This window comes from Lepisosteus oculatus, chromosome 20, assembly GCF_040954835.1.
Source record: "Lepisosteus oculatus isolate fLepOcu1 chromosome 20, fLepOcu1.hap2, whole genome shotgun sequence".
In the NCBI taxonomy this organism is placed as follows: domain Eukaryota; kingdom Metazoa; phylum Chordata; class Actinopteri; order Semionotiformes; family Lepisosteidae; genus Lepisosteus; species Lepisosteus oculatus.
Window position 1 is genome coordinate 11054936 of NC_090715.1, and position 16105 is coordinate 11071040.

At 41.7% G+C, this 16105-nt stretch overlaps 2 protein-coding genes across 2 annotated transcripts in view; one reads left to right on the forward strand and one right to left on the reverse strand.

The window, feature by feature from the left end:
• Positions 1-4831: 4831 nt before the first annotated feature.
• Positions 4832-8918, forward strand: psmd7 (proteasome 26S subunit, non-ATPase 7). Its single transcript, XM_006641198.3, has 7 exons — positions 4832-4998; positions 5920-6011; positions 6269-6361; positions 6788-6885; positions 7285-7365; positions 7676-7767; positions 8279-8918. The coding sequence occupies exons 1-7, from the start codon at positions 4925-4927 to the stop codon at positions 8727-8729; spliced, it is 981 nt and encodes a 326-aa protein (XP_006641261.1). The 5' UTR covers positions 4832-4924; the 3' UTR covers positions 8730-8918.
• The window catches only part of pkd1l2a (polycystic kidney disease 1 like 2a), a 32242-nt gene continuing 25054 nt past the window's right edge, over positions 8918-16105 (reverse strand). Inside the window, exons 37-43 of the mRNA XM_069181411.1 lie at positions 14982-15115; positions 14621-14748; positions 14045-14205; positions 11833-12043; positions 11328-11429; positions 10803-10934; positions 8918-9842 (exon numbers count right to left, since the gene is read on the reverse strand). Of these exons, the coding sequence (XP_069037512.1) occupies positions 9732-9842; positions 10803-10934; positions 11328-11429; positions 11833-12043; positions 14045-14205; positions 14621-14748; positions 14982-15115 (979 nt within the window). The 3' untranslated portion in view covers positions 8918-9731. The remainder of the gene's footprint in view (positions 9843-10802; positions 10935-11327; positions 11430-11832; positions 12044-14044; positions 14206-14620; positions 14749-14981; positions 15116-16105) is intronic.

Sequence of the window (16105 nt, forward strand, 5' to 3'; positions counted from 1 at the left end):
TGGCTAAGCGGAGAGATAAAAGATTATTTTACCAAAATAAAAAGATATCAAACAGAAACAGACCCTGACGAAGTACAGGCTCAGTGACCACAGCCTGGCCATAGAAACTGGGCGACACAGGCAGACCTGGCTGCCCAGAGAGGACAGGCTGTGCTCCCACTGCCAGCGGGGAGAAACAGAGACAGAGGTGCACTTCCTACTGCACTGTGACAGATACTCTGGGATTAGAGAAACATTCTTCCCCAAATTCAGAAATCTAGTCCCAGAGTTCCCACACCTGCCAGAATCACAACGGGTCCCAATCCTACTGGGAGAGGGAGGAGGGAACTCAGTTGATCTGGCAGCCCAGTATGTGATCTCCTGTCACAGCCTGAGGAACAGTGAGTCTGTCTCCCAATAATGCTCCAGCCGCCTACAGTATATGTCAATATTTTATAATATGTCTTTGTTGTAAATGTCTGTAATATGTCTGTAGATTTTATTTTACTTCTATTTTTTGTTTTGTTTAATGTAAATATCATTACTTTCATTTGCTTTGGCAACACTGATTGTACCCATCGGTCATGCTAATAAAGCACCTTGAATTGAAATTGAATAAAAAACAGGACAGAGGGGTCTCAGATTTCCCACTGGACCCTGGAGATGACCCTGGGGAGCTGCAGAGTGCGAGACCATGGAGGCAAGGACCTATTAATCCAGGGATTGACAATTACGGGAGACATTGGCATTGTGACAGAGGTACTGTACAGAGACCTTTTAATACCTGAAGGCAAAGGACAAAGAACCTGGCCCAGCTAATGGATACAAACTGAGGGGAAATAGAGTACATCTTGCGGGAGGATTTCTAGTGTAACCTGAACAAAGGGTGTCTCCAGGGGTAGTGGAAGTGGGTGTGCGGACTGCCCAGTGCGGAAGGGGTGAAACACTGCCTGCCCTTTCGGTCCAAGGTGAAGGATTGACGACAGCGCAACAGAGACAACTGGATGAGCTTTTGGAAAAGTGGCAAGAAGTATTCCCAGCCCATGATGAGGACTTTGGGAGGACAAATGCCGTCCTTCACCATATTCCAACTGGTCCGGAAGCCTCCTACCCGAGAAAGGTATCGTCCTATTCCCCCATCTCTATACCAGGAGTTGAGGCAGTTGCTACATGGAATGTTGGAAAAGGGGATTATTCGCTAGAGCAGTAGTCCATGGCCAGCCCCGGTCGTCTTGGTAAAGAAGAAGAATGGGTCATGGAGGTTTTGCCATGGATTACAGAAAGTTGAATGTGGTGACCCATAAAGATGCTTTCCCTCTCCCCCGCATTGAGGAGTCACTGACAACTCTGTCACAGGCAGAGTGGTACTCTACTTTGGACTTGGTCAGCAGATACTGACAGGTGGAGGTTAGTGAACGTGACAAGGAAAAGACTGTCTTCACCATCCCACTGGGGCTGTACGAGTTTGAGCAGATGCCTTTTTGGATTGTGTAATGTCCCTGCGATGTTTCAACACCTGATGGAACACTGCCTCGGGCCAATGATAAATGAGTCACTACTGATAAATCTAGATGATGTGATTGTACAGTATACTCCCCCACCTTTGAGACTCACCTAATGCATCTGGAACAAGTGTTTGCGAAGCTCAAAGAGCATAGCTTAAAACTACAACCTCAGAAATGTGTTCTCTTTCGCAAAAAGGTAAAGTACCTGGGGCATGTGGTCAGTAAAGACGGAGTTGAGACTAACCCTGAGAAATTATCTGTGGTAGAAGATTGGCCGCGTCCTTTGACAGTACGCCAGGTATGCTCGTTTCTGGGTTTCGTGCGATATTACCGAAGATTTGAATGCCTTATTGTGTGGCACAGCTGCCCTTGGGAGAAAAGGAAAGGAAGTGGATTGGACACCGGCCTGCCAGAAAGCTTTTGAGACACCGAAGGAGAAGCTGCTCAGTGCACCAATCCTAGCCTATGCAGATTTCAGACGGCCATTCAAGCTTTACAAGCTTGAGGGACTGGGGGCAGTGTTGGCCCACGAGCAAGAAGGTGTTGAGCGGGTTATTGCATATGCCAGGCGTAGCCTCCATCCTGCAGAATGAAACAATCAGAACTATAGTTCGTTCAAGCTTGAACTGCTGGCTTTGAAGTGGGCAGTTACAGAGAAATTCAAGGACTACCTGTTATTATTACGGATAATAACCCACTAGTGCATTTGATACTGCCCACCTTGGTGCAACTGAGCAGAGGTGGGTGGCTGAGTTAGCAAACTTATCATTTGATATTAAGTATAGGCCAGGGGTGCTCAACCGTAATGCTGATATATTGTCAAGGGGGCCAACAGGTATTGCCAAGGTGTTCGCTTTAGCACAGGAGGCAGTTCCAGGAGAGACAGGAGCAGGGACCGGGTTACCCCCAGAGTTCTAGGCTTGGGGGCCCCGGCAGCAAGATGATCTGGACCTGTAAGTAGTACGGGAAGGAATTGAGCGGGGGAAATCTAGCCAGGAAGTAAAGCAACACTGTTGTCGAGCAGGAGTCCAAAAGTATCTCCCCCTTTGGAGTCAGATGAAGGATCAAGGGGGGGTACTGGTCCTAGAGACAGAGGGAATTGGGGGTGGGGCCTGGTATGAGTATAAAAGTAATTGTGCCACCAAGATATAGCAATGAGCTCTGTCAAGAATACCATGAGGCAATGGGTCACCTAGGTAGCCAAAAGGTGCATTCAGTTTTGCGCCGGAGGTTTTACTGGCCTGGAATAGCAGAGGACCTGAAGGTTTGTGTTCGTGCATGTAGACAGTGTGCCCTCAGTAAGGTCCATCCTCAAGAGAGGGCTCCCTTGGTTCCCCATGTAACCTCATACCTCTTACAGGTATTGGGCATAGACTATCTGGCATTAGGAAGGCCAGGGGACACATAACCATATGTGCTGGTGATGATTGATCTATTTTCCAGATACGCCTGGGCCATGCCCACCAAGGATCAGTCTGCAGAGACTACAGTGAAGGCCCTGTGGAAGCATGTAATCAAGCCATTTGGGTGTCCTGAGAGGATACACTCAGATCAGGGTCCTACCTTTGAGCCTGCCGTGCTAGCCCAGTTAGGAAGGATGTATGATTGTCGAAAGAGCAGAACTACACCATACCATCCCCAGGGTAATGGGGCAGTAGAGCGAATGAACCAGACAGTACTGTCTTTGCTAGGGTCACTCAGGGAGGGGCAGCAGGGGCAATGGGCCGCAAAGCTTCCAGAATTGATCTATGCATATAATAACACTATTCATGAGAGCACAGGACTGTCCCCCTTCTTTGTGATGTTTGGGAGACACGCACGCCTGCCAGTGGACATGGTGGTGGGTGTGCCCCCAGGGAATAGGGGTGAAACTTTGGAAGGTTGGATGCATACGCATCACGAAACTCTGCAGCAGCCATACCGAAAAGCCCAGGGCCACGTACAGCGGTGTCAGGAAAGGGACAAGCGTCGTTATGACCGGAGAGCTGTAGACATGCCTTTGCTTCCTGGGGATAGGGTGCTCATCAGAAACTTTAGGAGGTGAGCCAGGGGTATGTTAGCTCCTCAGTGGGGGCCAGAATTCCATGTGGCAGTGGGACTACTCTGACGGAGAGAGTAGGATGGGTTCAGTGGGTTGCCAGTTGTGAGTTGCATGGTGATATGGCTGCTGGCAGAGTTATAGTAGTCCTATCAGTTTTGTTTCCTCCAAACAACATAACCTCAGTTTTATCAGAGTTATGTAACAAAAAGTTTTCACACATCCAAGTCTTTACTTCATTAATGCAATTAACTAAAGTGATAATAGAAGTGTTGTCGTTTATACACCAGAAGATGGCTCCACATGTAGTGTTTCTTTCAATAAGGAATGAAAGTTTACCTGCTCCTTCATAAGAAGTATATAACATATAAACATCCCATTTAAACCTAAAGATTGAGAAACATATTTTTGAAAGAAGCAGAAGTTAAATACACAAGATGCCAACGTTAACTGAAGGAACTAGAGCGGTATTCACTATCAAGAGTTTTTGTATTTAAGTAATATCACATTTTGTGAACTATAACATCTGGTGATGTTCCTGTAAAATAAGGGGTTTAAAACTGTCTATGAACAGTTTGGCTGTGTTTTGTACACCATAAATAATGTGCACAGGATAATCCATGCTTTGTGTAAACTTGCCAAGTTTAGCTATTTCTGTGGCATGGCTCTGAACTGGATGTCGCCAAAGAAATTACCAACAAAATGCTTTCTGTTATTTAAGTGCCACCTATTGGTGAATATATATACACACACTGCATATTGGAGTTCTTAAAAAGGTGGATTATAAAAAGTTATCAACACCTTCTGAAAACAATACTATAGTATTTCAAGCCATACAATGCTGTTTTATAAAAGTACGTAAGCCAGAATATAAAATTCTTAATATAGTACATTATTTGTATACACCATATATAGCCAGTAGCAAAAGTACTAGATCTGTTACAAACACTGTAAGATTAAATGTATCTTTAGATATCGATATGTATATGACTGCACATTTAGTGGCAACGTGTTTTATCGGTAAGATTGTAGTCCTTGGCTCTGGTATAATTTAAATTCTTCCTTAAACAATCATCACGGTAAGAAAATAGTAGCTCTAAAGGAAAATGCGTCCTCCAATCTTTTTTTCAAGAACATTTCAATAAACAAATTAAAATATTTTCTATTGTGTGCTTTTGTTTTATGCGAAAAACTATATCAAGGAAGTTTTTCAATGTCATAAGAACATAACAACTGCCGTAAACCGCATCGTCATTTCTTCCGCCTGCACCGTGGAATTGTGGGATTCCTTCCGTTTACTGTACTGGTCTCGGTGGATTATGGGATTGTGGAGGAGTGCCATACGGTTGTAAAGATTACTCGCAAGTTTCATTTTGCTGATCTTAATATAAGAGTCGTTAAAATGCCGGAATCTGCTGTGGAAAAAGTGGTAGTCCATCCACTGGTGTTGCTTAGTGTTGTGGACCATTTTAACAGGTGATTTTTCACATTTATTTTCCATTGTAATGGTTAAGGAGAATTTGTGGACTCATTGTTTCTGTAACAGGCCCGGAATGGCAGCGAAAATGAATCTCGGTTAACTATAGCAAGTGCGTTATCATTTAACAGATTCGAAACACAAGATGCCGATTACTCTTTTCTTGAATGACTGTGAATGTGCAGGTTTTATCTTACAATTTTAAATGGTGCCATTTGTAGCCAAATCGCGTCTACTTGTTTGCGCGTAGCTAACAAGGGAATTTAAGAGGGCAGTTTAATATTTACGCTTATTGAGAAATAATCTTGCAGCTGAAGACGAGAATTCCTTCAATATTTTAAAAGTAGGGCCCCGCCAAGGAACAGTGCTGACCTGCTGAGTCACACGGTACTTGGCGTGTACATGTCATGATGGACATCTTACCGGGATTTTAGAACTTTCCTCGGAGAAAGAAAATTCCGTTCATTAACTATTCCCATTAATACAATTAATGACACTTACAGTCTATGGGGAATTGCCGTGAAACAAAACTATTACCCAGCAGAGGTTCAAGAAAATAAAGTCTCAATCAGTCTCTTCTCACGGCGCTCCTGCTGCCTATCCGAGGGCTGGCGGCTTGTCAGCTGCGGTTTTAGGATTGTTTAGCCTTTTCTTTTTATTGTTAGAGGTTAATTTATTTCTGTCGAGTTTTTATGACAGCACTCTGGCCTTTTTTTGTCGTGAGATATTATTCTCACTTAAAACGGTCAAACGGTGGATACTAATGTCGGGTCCTGCGAAGCAAATTCCCTTGTTTCTGGTCGTGCGGGCAGGCGGTGTAGCTTCACATTGGGTACATGCGAAGGTTAGAAGGAATTTATTCGCTCCTACTTTTTTTTTTACTCCTGGCATCTGTGGTTAATTCTCAACGTTTCTTCCAGAATAGGAAAAGTGGGGAACCAGAAGCGAGTGGTAGGGGTGCTTCTGGGATCCTGGCACAAGAAGGTTCTGGATGTTTCCAACAGTTTTGCAGGTGAGCAGACTGAGCCTTGAGTTTGTAAGAAGGGGGACCAAGATGGTCGGTTGTGACAGTGTTGAGACCGGACTTCACTTCCAGTGACCCGGCCAGCTGAGAGAAAATCACCTGCAAGCAGGGTTGAAGTCCTTGAGTTTACCTTTGTACTGTGTCCCACTGAAGCCTGAGATGGGCAGCGCTGTTATGTGGTGGGAACCTGGTAGTTGTCTAAGGTGCTGCCTGCTTAATGAGTTAAAAACTGGTTGTCCACACAGTGCCGTTCGATGAGGATGACAAAGACGACTCCGTGTGGTTCCTGGACCATGACTACCTTGAGAATATGTATGGCATGTTCAAAAAAGTCAATGGTAAGAGCACACTCTAGTGTCAGCTTGTTTATCCTTTTCAGTGTGCTGCAAAAGAGGACATTGTCGATAGAATACTTTGATTTTGTATACTGTATATCCATTGTAACTTAGCATTTCTTCACACTTTAGTTCAGTTTAAAATTCGTTGTTGTTACAATGTTGTACTTCAGTATATGAAACAGAAATATTGCCCACATGATCTCTAGTGTGCTTTGACTACAACGTCTGACTTGAATCAAAGTGGTTAATTGTTAAATACTCGTATATTTTTAAGAAGTCTTGGAGTTTCTTCAAAGTTATATAAGGCTCACATGTTAACTTGTGAGTTATCTCAACAGGTAAAGAACCAAAAGACTGGAAATGCATTATTGTCTGTAATATTGGATAGTGTGTTGAAATTCTTTTTTGTGTCTGAAATGTCTTTAGCCAGAGAAAGAATAGTGGGCTGGTATCACACAGGACCAAAACTCCACAAGAATGACATTGCCATCAATGAGCTCATGAAGCGGTACTGTTCCAACTCGGTAAGTGTTGAACAAAACATTAATAAATTGTACTTTACATATTTTATGAATTAATTATTAAAGCATCACATTTCTTTTCTTTTTTTAAGCAATCTAGATTTTAAGGCTTTGAGATGCATTCAGAAGAATATTTTTCTCTTATTCCAGTCTTGTTGCATTGCAGTTCATTTTTTTTGTGAGCTGTATTAGGAAGTCCATAGAAAAAATGACTTCCAAAGGCTAGAATGAGAGAACTGTCTTTAACACATTTTGTAAATATTCTGGAAAATCTAGTATTTTTTTTAATTTGTAATATATCAGATTCTTGAAAAATGGGAAATATAAAGAGTATAAATATTCTTGAAAGTTGGGAATATTTATACTCTTTCATGGATTGTAATAAAATGCTGTCTTTTGCAGGTTTTAGTTATCATTGATGTAAAGCCGAAGGATCTAGGTCTCCCCACAGAAGCCTACATCTCTGTAGAGGAAGTGCATGATGTGAGTAGTTTTGGGGCCCATTAAAGTACAGAAAAGGATATACATTGTGTATTTAAGAAAGGTGGAATGAAGTTATTATACCAGCAATCCCAACTTTAAAAATTGTTTAAAGGTATGATACATGATCTGACATGCTCTCCACCAGCAATGGTAGAATGAATATGAGATGTAGTTTGGATTGTAGATCATACATTTTAGTGCCTAAAGCCTTTCATCCATTAGTATGCACTTACTGTACTGCGAGCTATTTATAAATAAACTAAGAGGTCAGATACTGTTTGTATTTCTAAATGATATGTCCTTCTTTTAGGATGGGACTCCCACATCCAAGACATTCGAACATGTTACCAGTGAGATAGGGGCTGAGGAAGCAGAAGAGGTTGGTGTAGAGCATTTACTAAGGTAAAGGAAGTTCTACAGTTTTTTTGCCTTGAAAATAACCAATATATTACCCAGGTGCATGGAAAGGTTATAGTGCTGGTTTAGCATCGGGTAATATATTCACGTATGTGTGTATTTGGGGCTGTGGGGTATTTATGAGCAGTTGTTATGTGATACAGCCTGTTTACAATTTGCAGTGGGATTTGTAACTTTAAATCATGTAACTGTTTCAGAGAGCTCTTATGCTGTCTAATAAGTGAGATCTGGAGTTATAATACAAAGGTCAAATAAAAAATGTGGTAGCGTTAACTGCTTAAGAACGAAAGAGGCATGAACCCCTGAAATGTCAGAGCTTTGCACCCCTAGTTTAAAGGAATGGATGTCTTCAGGAATGCCCACTATGCTATAAACAAGGATTTAAATCTGTTTGGGAGGAGGACAGATCCTAAAGGTGCCCATTTCTGACCTAAATATTGATCTCAACTTCCACAACACCTCTGTATAACTTTTTTTTTATTGGTTCTATTGGCAGAGACATTAAAGACACAACTGTGGGCACCCTGTCACAGCGTATCACCAATCAGGTGCATGGCCTGAAAGGGCTGAACTCCAAGCTCTTGGATATCAAGGGCTACCTGGAGAAAGTTGCAACAGGTAAGCTGCCCATCAACCACCAGATCATCTACCAGCTTCAGGACGTCTTCAATCTGCTGCCCGATGTCAACTTGCAGGAGTTCATTAAGGCCTTCTACCTCAAGACCAATGACCAGATGCTGGTGGTCTACTTGGCTTCACTCATTCGCTCTGTAGTGGCGCTGCATAACCTCATCAACAACAAGATAGCCAACCGAGATGCAGAGAAGAAGGAGGGACAGGAGAAGGATGAGAGTAAGAAAGACAAGAAGGAGGAGAAAGACAAGGACAAAGAAAAAGAGAAGAGTGATGCTTCCACCAAGAAAGAAGACAAGAAGGAGAAGAAATGAACTAGTAAAACTGCCGAGGACTAAGAGAACTTTTGCAGAAGTGTTTTTATTCTAGGAGAGTATAAAAATCTTCCACCTAACTCCTATGACAAATTGTTGTCAGGTCACTGTATTTATCTTTTTTTCTGATAAAAGGTTCCCTTTGTATTTGTTCAAAAAAGGGGGAAGGGAATAAAGCTTTTTGTGGTATATGCTCTTTAATTGTATTTTTACAGTAAGAGAAGATTAACGACGTACAGTTTTGTTAGGGTTGATACCTTTTCATGCAATCTAAAGTGAATACTAAGCATCACCTTTGATTCTTATATCAGCTCTCACTACTTTAATATGCTATAGTTGTACTGTCATAGGACAGTATAAGAACAGCTGGGAAATGGCTAGATCACAGTAGTGCATGCTTCGAGACTGTCCTTTCTATAGCATAGCACTGTGTTGCACCACAAAAAATAGTTGAAAGTACACATGTAAATACTAAACTATATACAGTTAGAGGATTGTAAACTTAACATTGCATGCTAAAATGCTGTATCTTCTTAGGCTATTAATTCAAGAATTTTAGAGTAGTGTTTTTGTAACAATTACATTTTTATGCATTGATTTCTATTGCATGTATAGGCATTAGAATGTTTGGGTTATTTAAAATAACATAAAAACAGGCAGGTTCTTCAGCCCCCTTTAATAGCTTGAAAATTAGAATTTTGTAGCCTGTGCCATTAGTAATTCTGGAAACGAGAATTTAGATTCTTCTTTAGATTGCTAGAAATAGGCTGCATTGAATTTCTTATGTTGGAATTCTTGCAACACTGCCAGAGGCATACTGATGTGACAATTGGTTGTAAGTCTTGGTGAAAAACAGTAGTTTAAAATTCTCAAGAGTGAATACAGAATCTGTTGCTTTATACTAGAACAGTTAAAACAAGTAACAGTATAGGAAAGAGGTGCACTACAAATTCATGTTGCAGTAAGTGAGAGGATGAGTGGATCTGTGCTGCCTGTTACAGTTCAAGCTAGTTTTTTTGGGCAGTTTTCTTCCTTCTCTATCTTGCACTTGATCCCGAAAAAACTGCAGATCTTTGTCAACATGAGGTCCACAATCTCTTCCTCCTCTGAAGGCTGCAAAAAAATCAGAGCACAGTTCACTAGCATTATTTTTGTTTCTGACACCATGCATGTCTATAGATGTGTGTAAGAGTTCAGCATACATTTAATTCTTTATTGAATTTGCAGTTCCACGGTCATCCTGACTTTAAGAAGACTTGTGCAAGCTACAAATCACTATTCATTTCCCCAAGATGTACCAGCTGATCCCATTTGCCCCTGACATATCAGCAGCCAGTTTGATGATTTCTCACACTCCCTCTGCGACCTCACACTTCTGCCTGTTTCTGTTATAGCCTAGCTGGTGTCATAAGTACAACTGGCCTATCTGAGCTCCTTTTTCTTTCAACTGCAGGGAGAAGGTATGCTACTACCTTTCCAGGCAATACCATACTTCTCCACATCCTTATATTCCCCAGTCAGGCCTGCTTCAGCTGGCCAACCCTGTCCCAAGGTAGTATACTTCTATCCCATTGAGAACATCCAGAACTGCCTGTCTGGCCAGCACTCATAATGCCCTTCAGTATAGCTTAAACCACTGTATATTTTCTCCAGTGTCCCTTGTTCACTGAGTCATATAAGCCTATAAGCCAGCCCAACCCTTTGATACAGAAACTACCCTGCCATGCTGGACCTTTATCCTCCTGGTGGTTCTTATACACCTTCCATTCGTCCAGGGGAGTGGTCAGTTCCACTCAGAGCCTATCCTACCTGCTCCTCTCCCTCATATCGAATCTCTTCGCCTCTGGATGCCAATTATTCATTTAGCTCAGGTGTGCTTCGTTTGACACTAACTTATGTCCTTGATGGAAAGCCTCTGGAAGCTGTCTCTCACTGTTTCACAGTCATTTATTTAAGCTGCAGGACGCCGGCTGTCTGGGACCACTGTTGTAGACCCATAAGCTCGGAAGGGAACTATTGTAACGAGAGATCCAAGAAAGGTATGTAAAAATGGAGTGGTGGTGGTGGTCATACCTTGTGGTTTTTCTGTTCCTCACTGAATGCCACCAGAATAACAGAGATAAAAAGATTGAGAACCACAAAGGTCATGAAGACAATACAGGACCCAATGAGGAATGCGGCAAGCACAGGGTTATAATCGAGAACCTGCAAAAGATGAAATTGGATATAGATAAGATATATATATCATTTAAAGGTATTTCCCTCCCTACAAAGTTGCTGCTCAGAGTAAAGTTTTAATAAATATTATGGGAGCTTAATTTGCTCCTTGGGGAACTGGCCTTGGTGTGAGTGTATGCTCCTGCTTCCCCTGCAATCATGCATTGAATAAAGCAATAGATAATGACTGTGTGGATTAAACTTCCATTAATACACAATAAACATATGACTAATCCCTTCACATGTTTTAAACCTATTCAGTTATAAACAAGTAAGGACTTTAGAGACAGATTATGAAGATGCATTTTTCCATATTCTCACAATCTGCTAAGAATGGCATATATAAACCCTGTTGTTTAAGCCCGGCAGAAGCAGACTGACCTCCTCATAGTTAAAAATTCCCAGCTGCAGGCTGACCATTGTCTGGGCTGCTTCCAGCAGTGTTCTGTAAGAGTAAAGCTTCCATCCAAACATCAGGTTTGTCTAGGACCCAAAAGGAAAACCATAGATAGATAATACTTTATTAATCCCGTAGGGAAATTGATTAACCATGAACAGCCCAAGAACGTTCTGAGCAAACAACTGCATAAAACCTAATAGGATGCAATTGTGTTGCGTGATGAATGTCTGAAGTCTCATCATTTTTAAGAAAACATACTGGTTCATTTTATTGTACAGTATGTGGAGCAGATCTCCATTCAACAAATGGCAGTACTCGAGTCATGATTTTTTTTTATTTCCACAATTCTTGGGACAAAACTTTCATCCAGTGTAGTAATTTGTTTTATATAGTCTATGATGTTATGTCACAGAGTTGTTACTGTTTAATTATCTAAAAAAGGCAGACATTGTCTACAATAACGACAGCGGGACAGTTAAGGCTCACAGCAATGGTGTAGGACAACAGCATGATGACAATGACGATGATGAACCCAGAGATGTCAGTCCAGGCTCTCTGCAGGGTGGAGGTGATCATGTGTAGCTTTGGGTTCAGTCTCAGGAGGTGCCACAGTTTGACTGTGGCCAACAGCACCAGGAACGCAATCAGGTATCCTAGAACAGCATCCGCAGCAGCTGTCTCATAGAAACTGGCAAACCTGCCAAAACCACATGCATGTCATTGGCCACAAGGGCTCGGAGCACCACTCCAAAATCATCCAAAGATTCTTATACAATTTCACACGGTTTATATTGAATTCTGAGATATTTACTCCTGAGAAATTGTTTACTGCTGAAATTTCTTCACTAAGATTTCTTTTGCAGGAAAAGAGTTGAAATGGATTGAGGAGGGGTTATGCGCCCTACAGTGGACTGGGGTCCCATCCAGGGTGTTCCTTGCCATGCCAGGCAGGCTCCACCCTGTATTAGACAAACTGGTTAGAGAACTGGAAGGATAAAGGAGTTATGATTTGGAAATATAACTTGTATATAATGACGTTATTGAATTGGATTACCTTATTGAAGTCTTGGTATTACCTAGGTAGTCGCAGTGATCCCAGCTATTTACCATGTGAAAAAAAACTATACTCTCATACTTATAAAAATAGTGGGATGAATAACACTAAGTTGGAGATCATGTGAATACTGTGAGGTGGTTCTCTCACTAGGTGCCTTTTCTGCACCTCTACCTTATTTAAATCTACTGTGTATCACCTGTGTTTTGCTATTCTTTGTTAACCATCAAATCAATCTGGCATCCCCAAAGAAAGAGACATCTTCCCCTCATGCTACATCTGATGGGAAGCATTTAAACAAAGCTTCAGTTCAGAAGGATATGACACTGGTGATCAAGTGAGATCTCAGAGCAAGATATACAGCATGTTTACTATGACGATTCACGAAAGGAGTGACAGGCTAAAAAAAACGTTAGCCACTGTCTCCCGATGGACAGCAAACGTCAGGAGAAGCTAAAAGGTCTTCAGTATACAATAGATGAAGTTACAATGTGACATCCACCAGATAAGTAGGCTTGGAAGTTGCTAATCTTTCCCTGTCAGAGGGTGCTGCCTCACTGGATTTCCAGTTTGTCATCATCCTCATCTGCTAGGATTGGGGTTGGTGGATCTCGCCACACTGATGGTGGTTCTCCTACAGGTCTCTGCTAACCCCATATGCTGATCTTCATAATCTCTTATTAATCAGATGAACAGGCAAACTAGGAAATCCCAACTAACAGAAGAGTGTCTGTTTATGCACAGTTGCAGGCTCACTTCTGGTTTACACTAGTTTACCAAGAAATGTTGTCTGCCAATTAAAATACTTCAAAATTCTTGTGAAAAGGAAATGGATGTGCGCTGCATTGAAACACATGTTCCAACAGTTTGAAAATATTTGAAGTCGGAAATAAAAGAGGACAAAATAAATGCCTTTAATAAATAGACAAATCACCTTACGCTTTTATGTCTTTAGCCAGATTAGTTAGACTCCTGTTGTGAGTCTTTTGCAACAAGAACCTACCAATAAGAAACCTAGAAAGACATTTTGAAAAGAACCATTGGATGTCTTCTGAAACCTACCCAGCTAGTGGTGTGGGGACAAAAGCTCCCATTCAAATCGGAGCACAGAAAATGCACTATTACCTAATGGACAGGCTTTACATTATGTGCTGAAGAGCTTCCTTCTAATGTAGAAAGTGGGACACTGTAATGATAATGTTCCTATGCAGGGAAGCTTTAAGGCACAATGAGCTCTCCACTCTAATCTCTCTAATTTCAGGAGTGTGTCAGGGCTGCCTTTAATCACTTTTGCTGTTTACCATTTCATTAGGCAATATTCCACTCCGCTAACCTCATACCTCAGTCCATATCAGCATTAAAGTGTGCAGTATTGCATCTCATTTCAGGATGATGAAATCGTTTGGAGATTGTCTAATTCCTTTCTTATCCCGTCTTTTCAAAACTTATAGAATTATTGTAATAAGAAATTAAGTAATTAAGTCTAATGATTTTACCAGTAAACAAACCTGTGGTTACGGGTCTTAAATATCTCTGTTCTATAAATGTTATGCACGTATGTACGTGGATATTAACTGAGATAGTTTTAAACACTTGGATGCAACTTGCTAATGTGCTTCAGGTGTGGCTAGGCGGCCTGCTCACTCATCCCGGTGGTCCTGGTAGTACTGCATGTCCCGGTTACCCAGCAGGGTCCTCTTGATGAACACGGACAGGGCGCTCCAGCTCAGGAGGATGATGGCCAGCTCCAGCAGGTTCCACTTGCTCTGGAAGTAGGCCCATTTCTGCTCCTTCATGCGCTTGCCCTGCAGGAACAAGAAGGCTGGAATTCTAGGGACCACTTTCGAGGTATTGTGCTCCAGTACACAATTTGTTCCATTTTAAATCCCCAAATTACATTTTAAAATGGAAAAACCCAATCATTTTCTCGCCACACCTATTTTGTCACTAGCCTGAATGGTATTTTCCCAGAAACCATTAAGAGCAACTTCTTTTCTGAAACAAAATCGGTAACCTCCTTGTCAGCACATAGAGCTTTTGTGCATGCATTCCAATAGAGGGCTTTCATTAAAGCTCTTCAAGATCCTAAGGTTCAATTGTTATTCTTTTTTCTCTATTCTTCCCTTTAACCAAGATCTTTCACTTTTAATGGGGGATTTATGTTGACATGGGGTAACCCAAGAAAGGGATATATTATAAGAAGAGCTCTGAACCCCTTACCTGGATAAACATATAGTGGAGAATGAAGAGAAAGTAGATGACCTCCGAAGCCATGACGAAGACATGCAGGCCTCCGGTGGACTGATACAGACGAACGTTCTTCAGCTCCGTGCGGTGCTGGAAAGCTCCTGCGGGTGGGGAAAGGTGGCAACAAGGAGTGTAGCACTGGTGCTGAACCCGGTGGGATTTACAAACGGAGTAGGAACTGTTGTGTAGTTTTTCCAGCCGTTTTCATACATAGTTTAAGATGTTCAATGGGGAGGGAGATATATGGGATACTTATATCTAAAGCAAAAGGGTGAAAAGTACAGTGTGCGTTAAGGGTTACTAAGGATGCAGCAAAACAGAACCACACACTTACCAACAGCAGTGGTCTCCAGAATCAGAGTAACAATGCAGAAAAGGTTGACATTGGCATTGTACACCGTAAACTCTACAAACACGGCCCGTGTGTATACATCCAGCCAGGTGTTGTCAAACAGGTACTGAAGAACACTGCGTGAATAAAAGGTGGAATAATTTCTTAGGTCATATTTTAGGATTTCTTTTACATATAGAAATATAGAACATCATGTTCCCCAAGAGTTACATCCTGGAGTTCCTGGGGATCATTCTGGAAGGACCAATTTTTAACCACATTTATATAACAATAACAAACATTTAAAACAAGAGAATGAAGCCAGAGTTAAATGATTGAAGAGCCTGAAGATGTAATCAAGAGGATACCCAGCATAGTTTAAATATGGAAGTTGAAATAATTAGAAAAGCTTATAAGCAGGTAACTTGGATCTTGTGGGACTCTAAGCCTATTAATCGCAGCTATGCTGGAAACTCCAAACAGTCAGGTTACATCTGTGACAACTGCTAGGAACTGTAAGTGCATGAACACAGCAATACCTTGCTTGGGACTGCTTCTTTTAGAGTTGATTCATCTCAGTGATCTTTTTAATGACCATTATTTTGTCTCTCTCACACCTGAAGAAGGCTCCACGGCCGAAACGTTGTGTTCTCTTTCTTCTTTTTTTCAGCATGGAATAAACCTATTACTTGTTCCTTTCCAGCCTACGCATGCTGACGCAGCTACCCACCTGAATTATTTTAGTGACTCCAATACACCTCGAGCAAACTCAATGCAGACTATAGATGTGCATCTCACAACTAGTTGTGCTAAAGGCAACATGAATAACTGCGTGTGACGTCCCAGGCAATGAGATGTATGCTTACTGTACAGCCAGGACCATTTGTTCAGGCTCATCAAAGCCCCCTGGCCGATGTAGCTCCTCCCATTAGTTTCCCATTGCATCCCACCAAACATTCACCTTCAGTGTTTAGCAAAGTTTTAAGCATTTATTGTGTGATTAGCATTTTAAATTGGAGTACTTTCTGTGTAAAAAGGATTTTTAGCAATAATCTGTGGTATGAAAATCAGTAAAGCCATTACCTTTGCCCAACAAAGCCCTGATACTGTATGTCACTCCCCTCTCG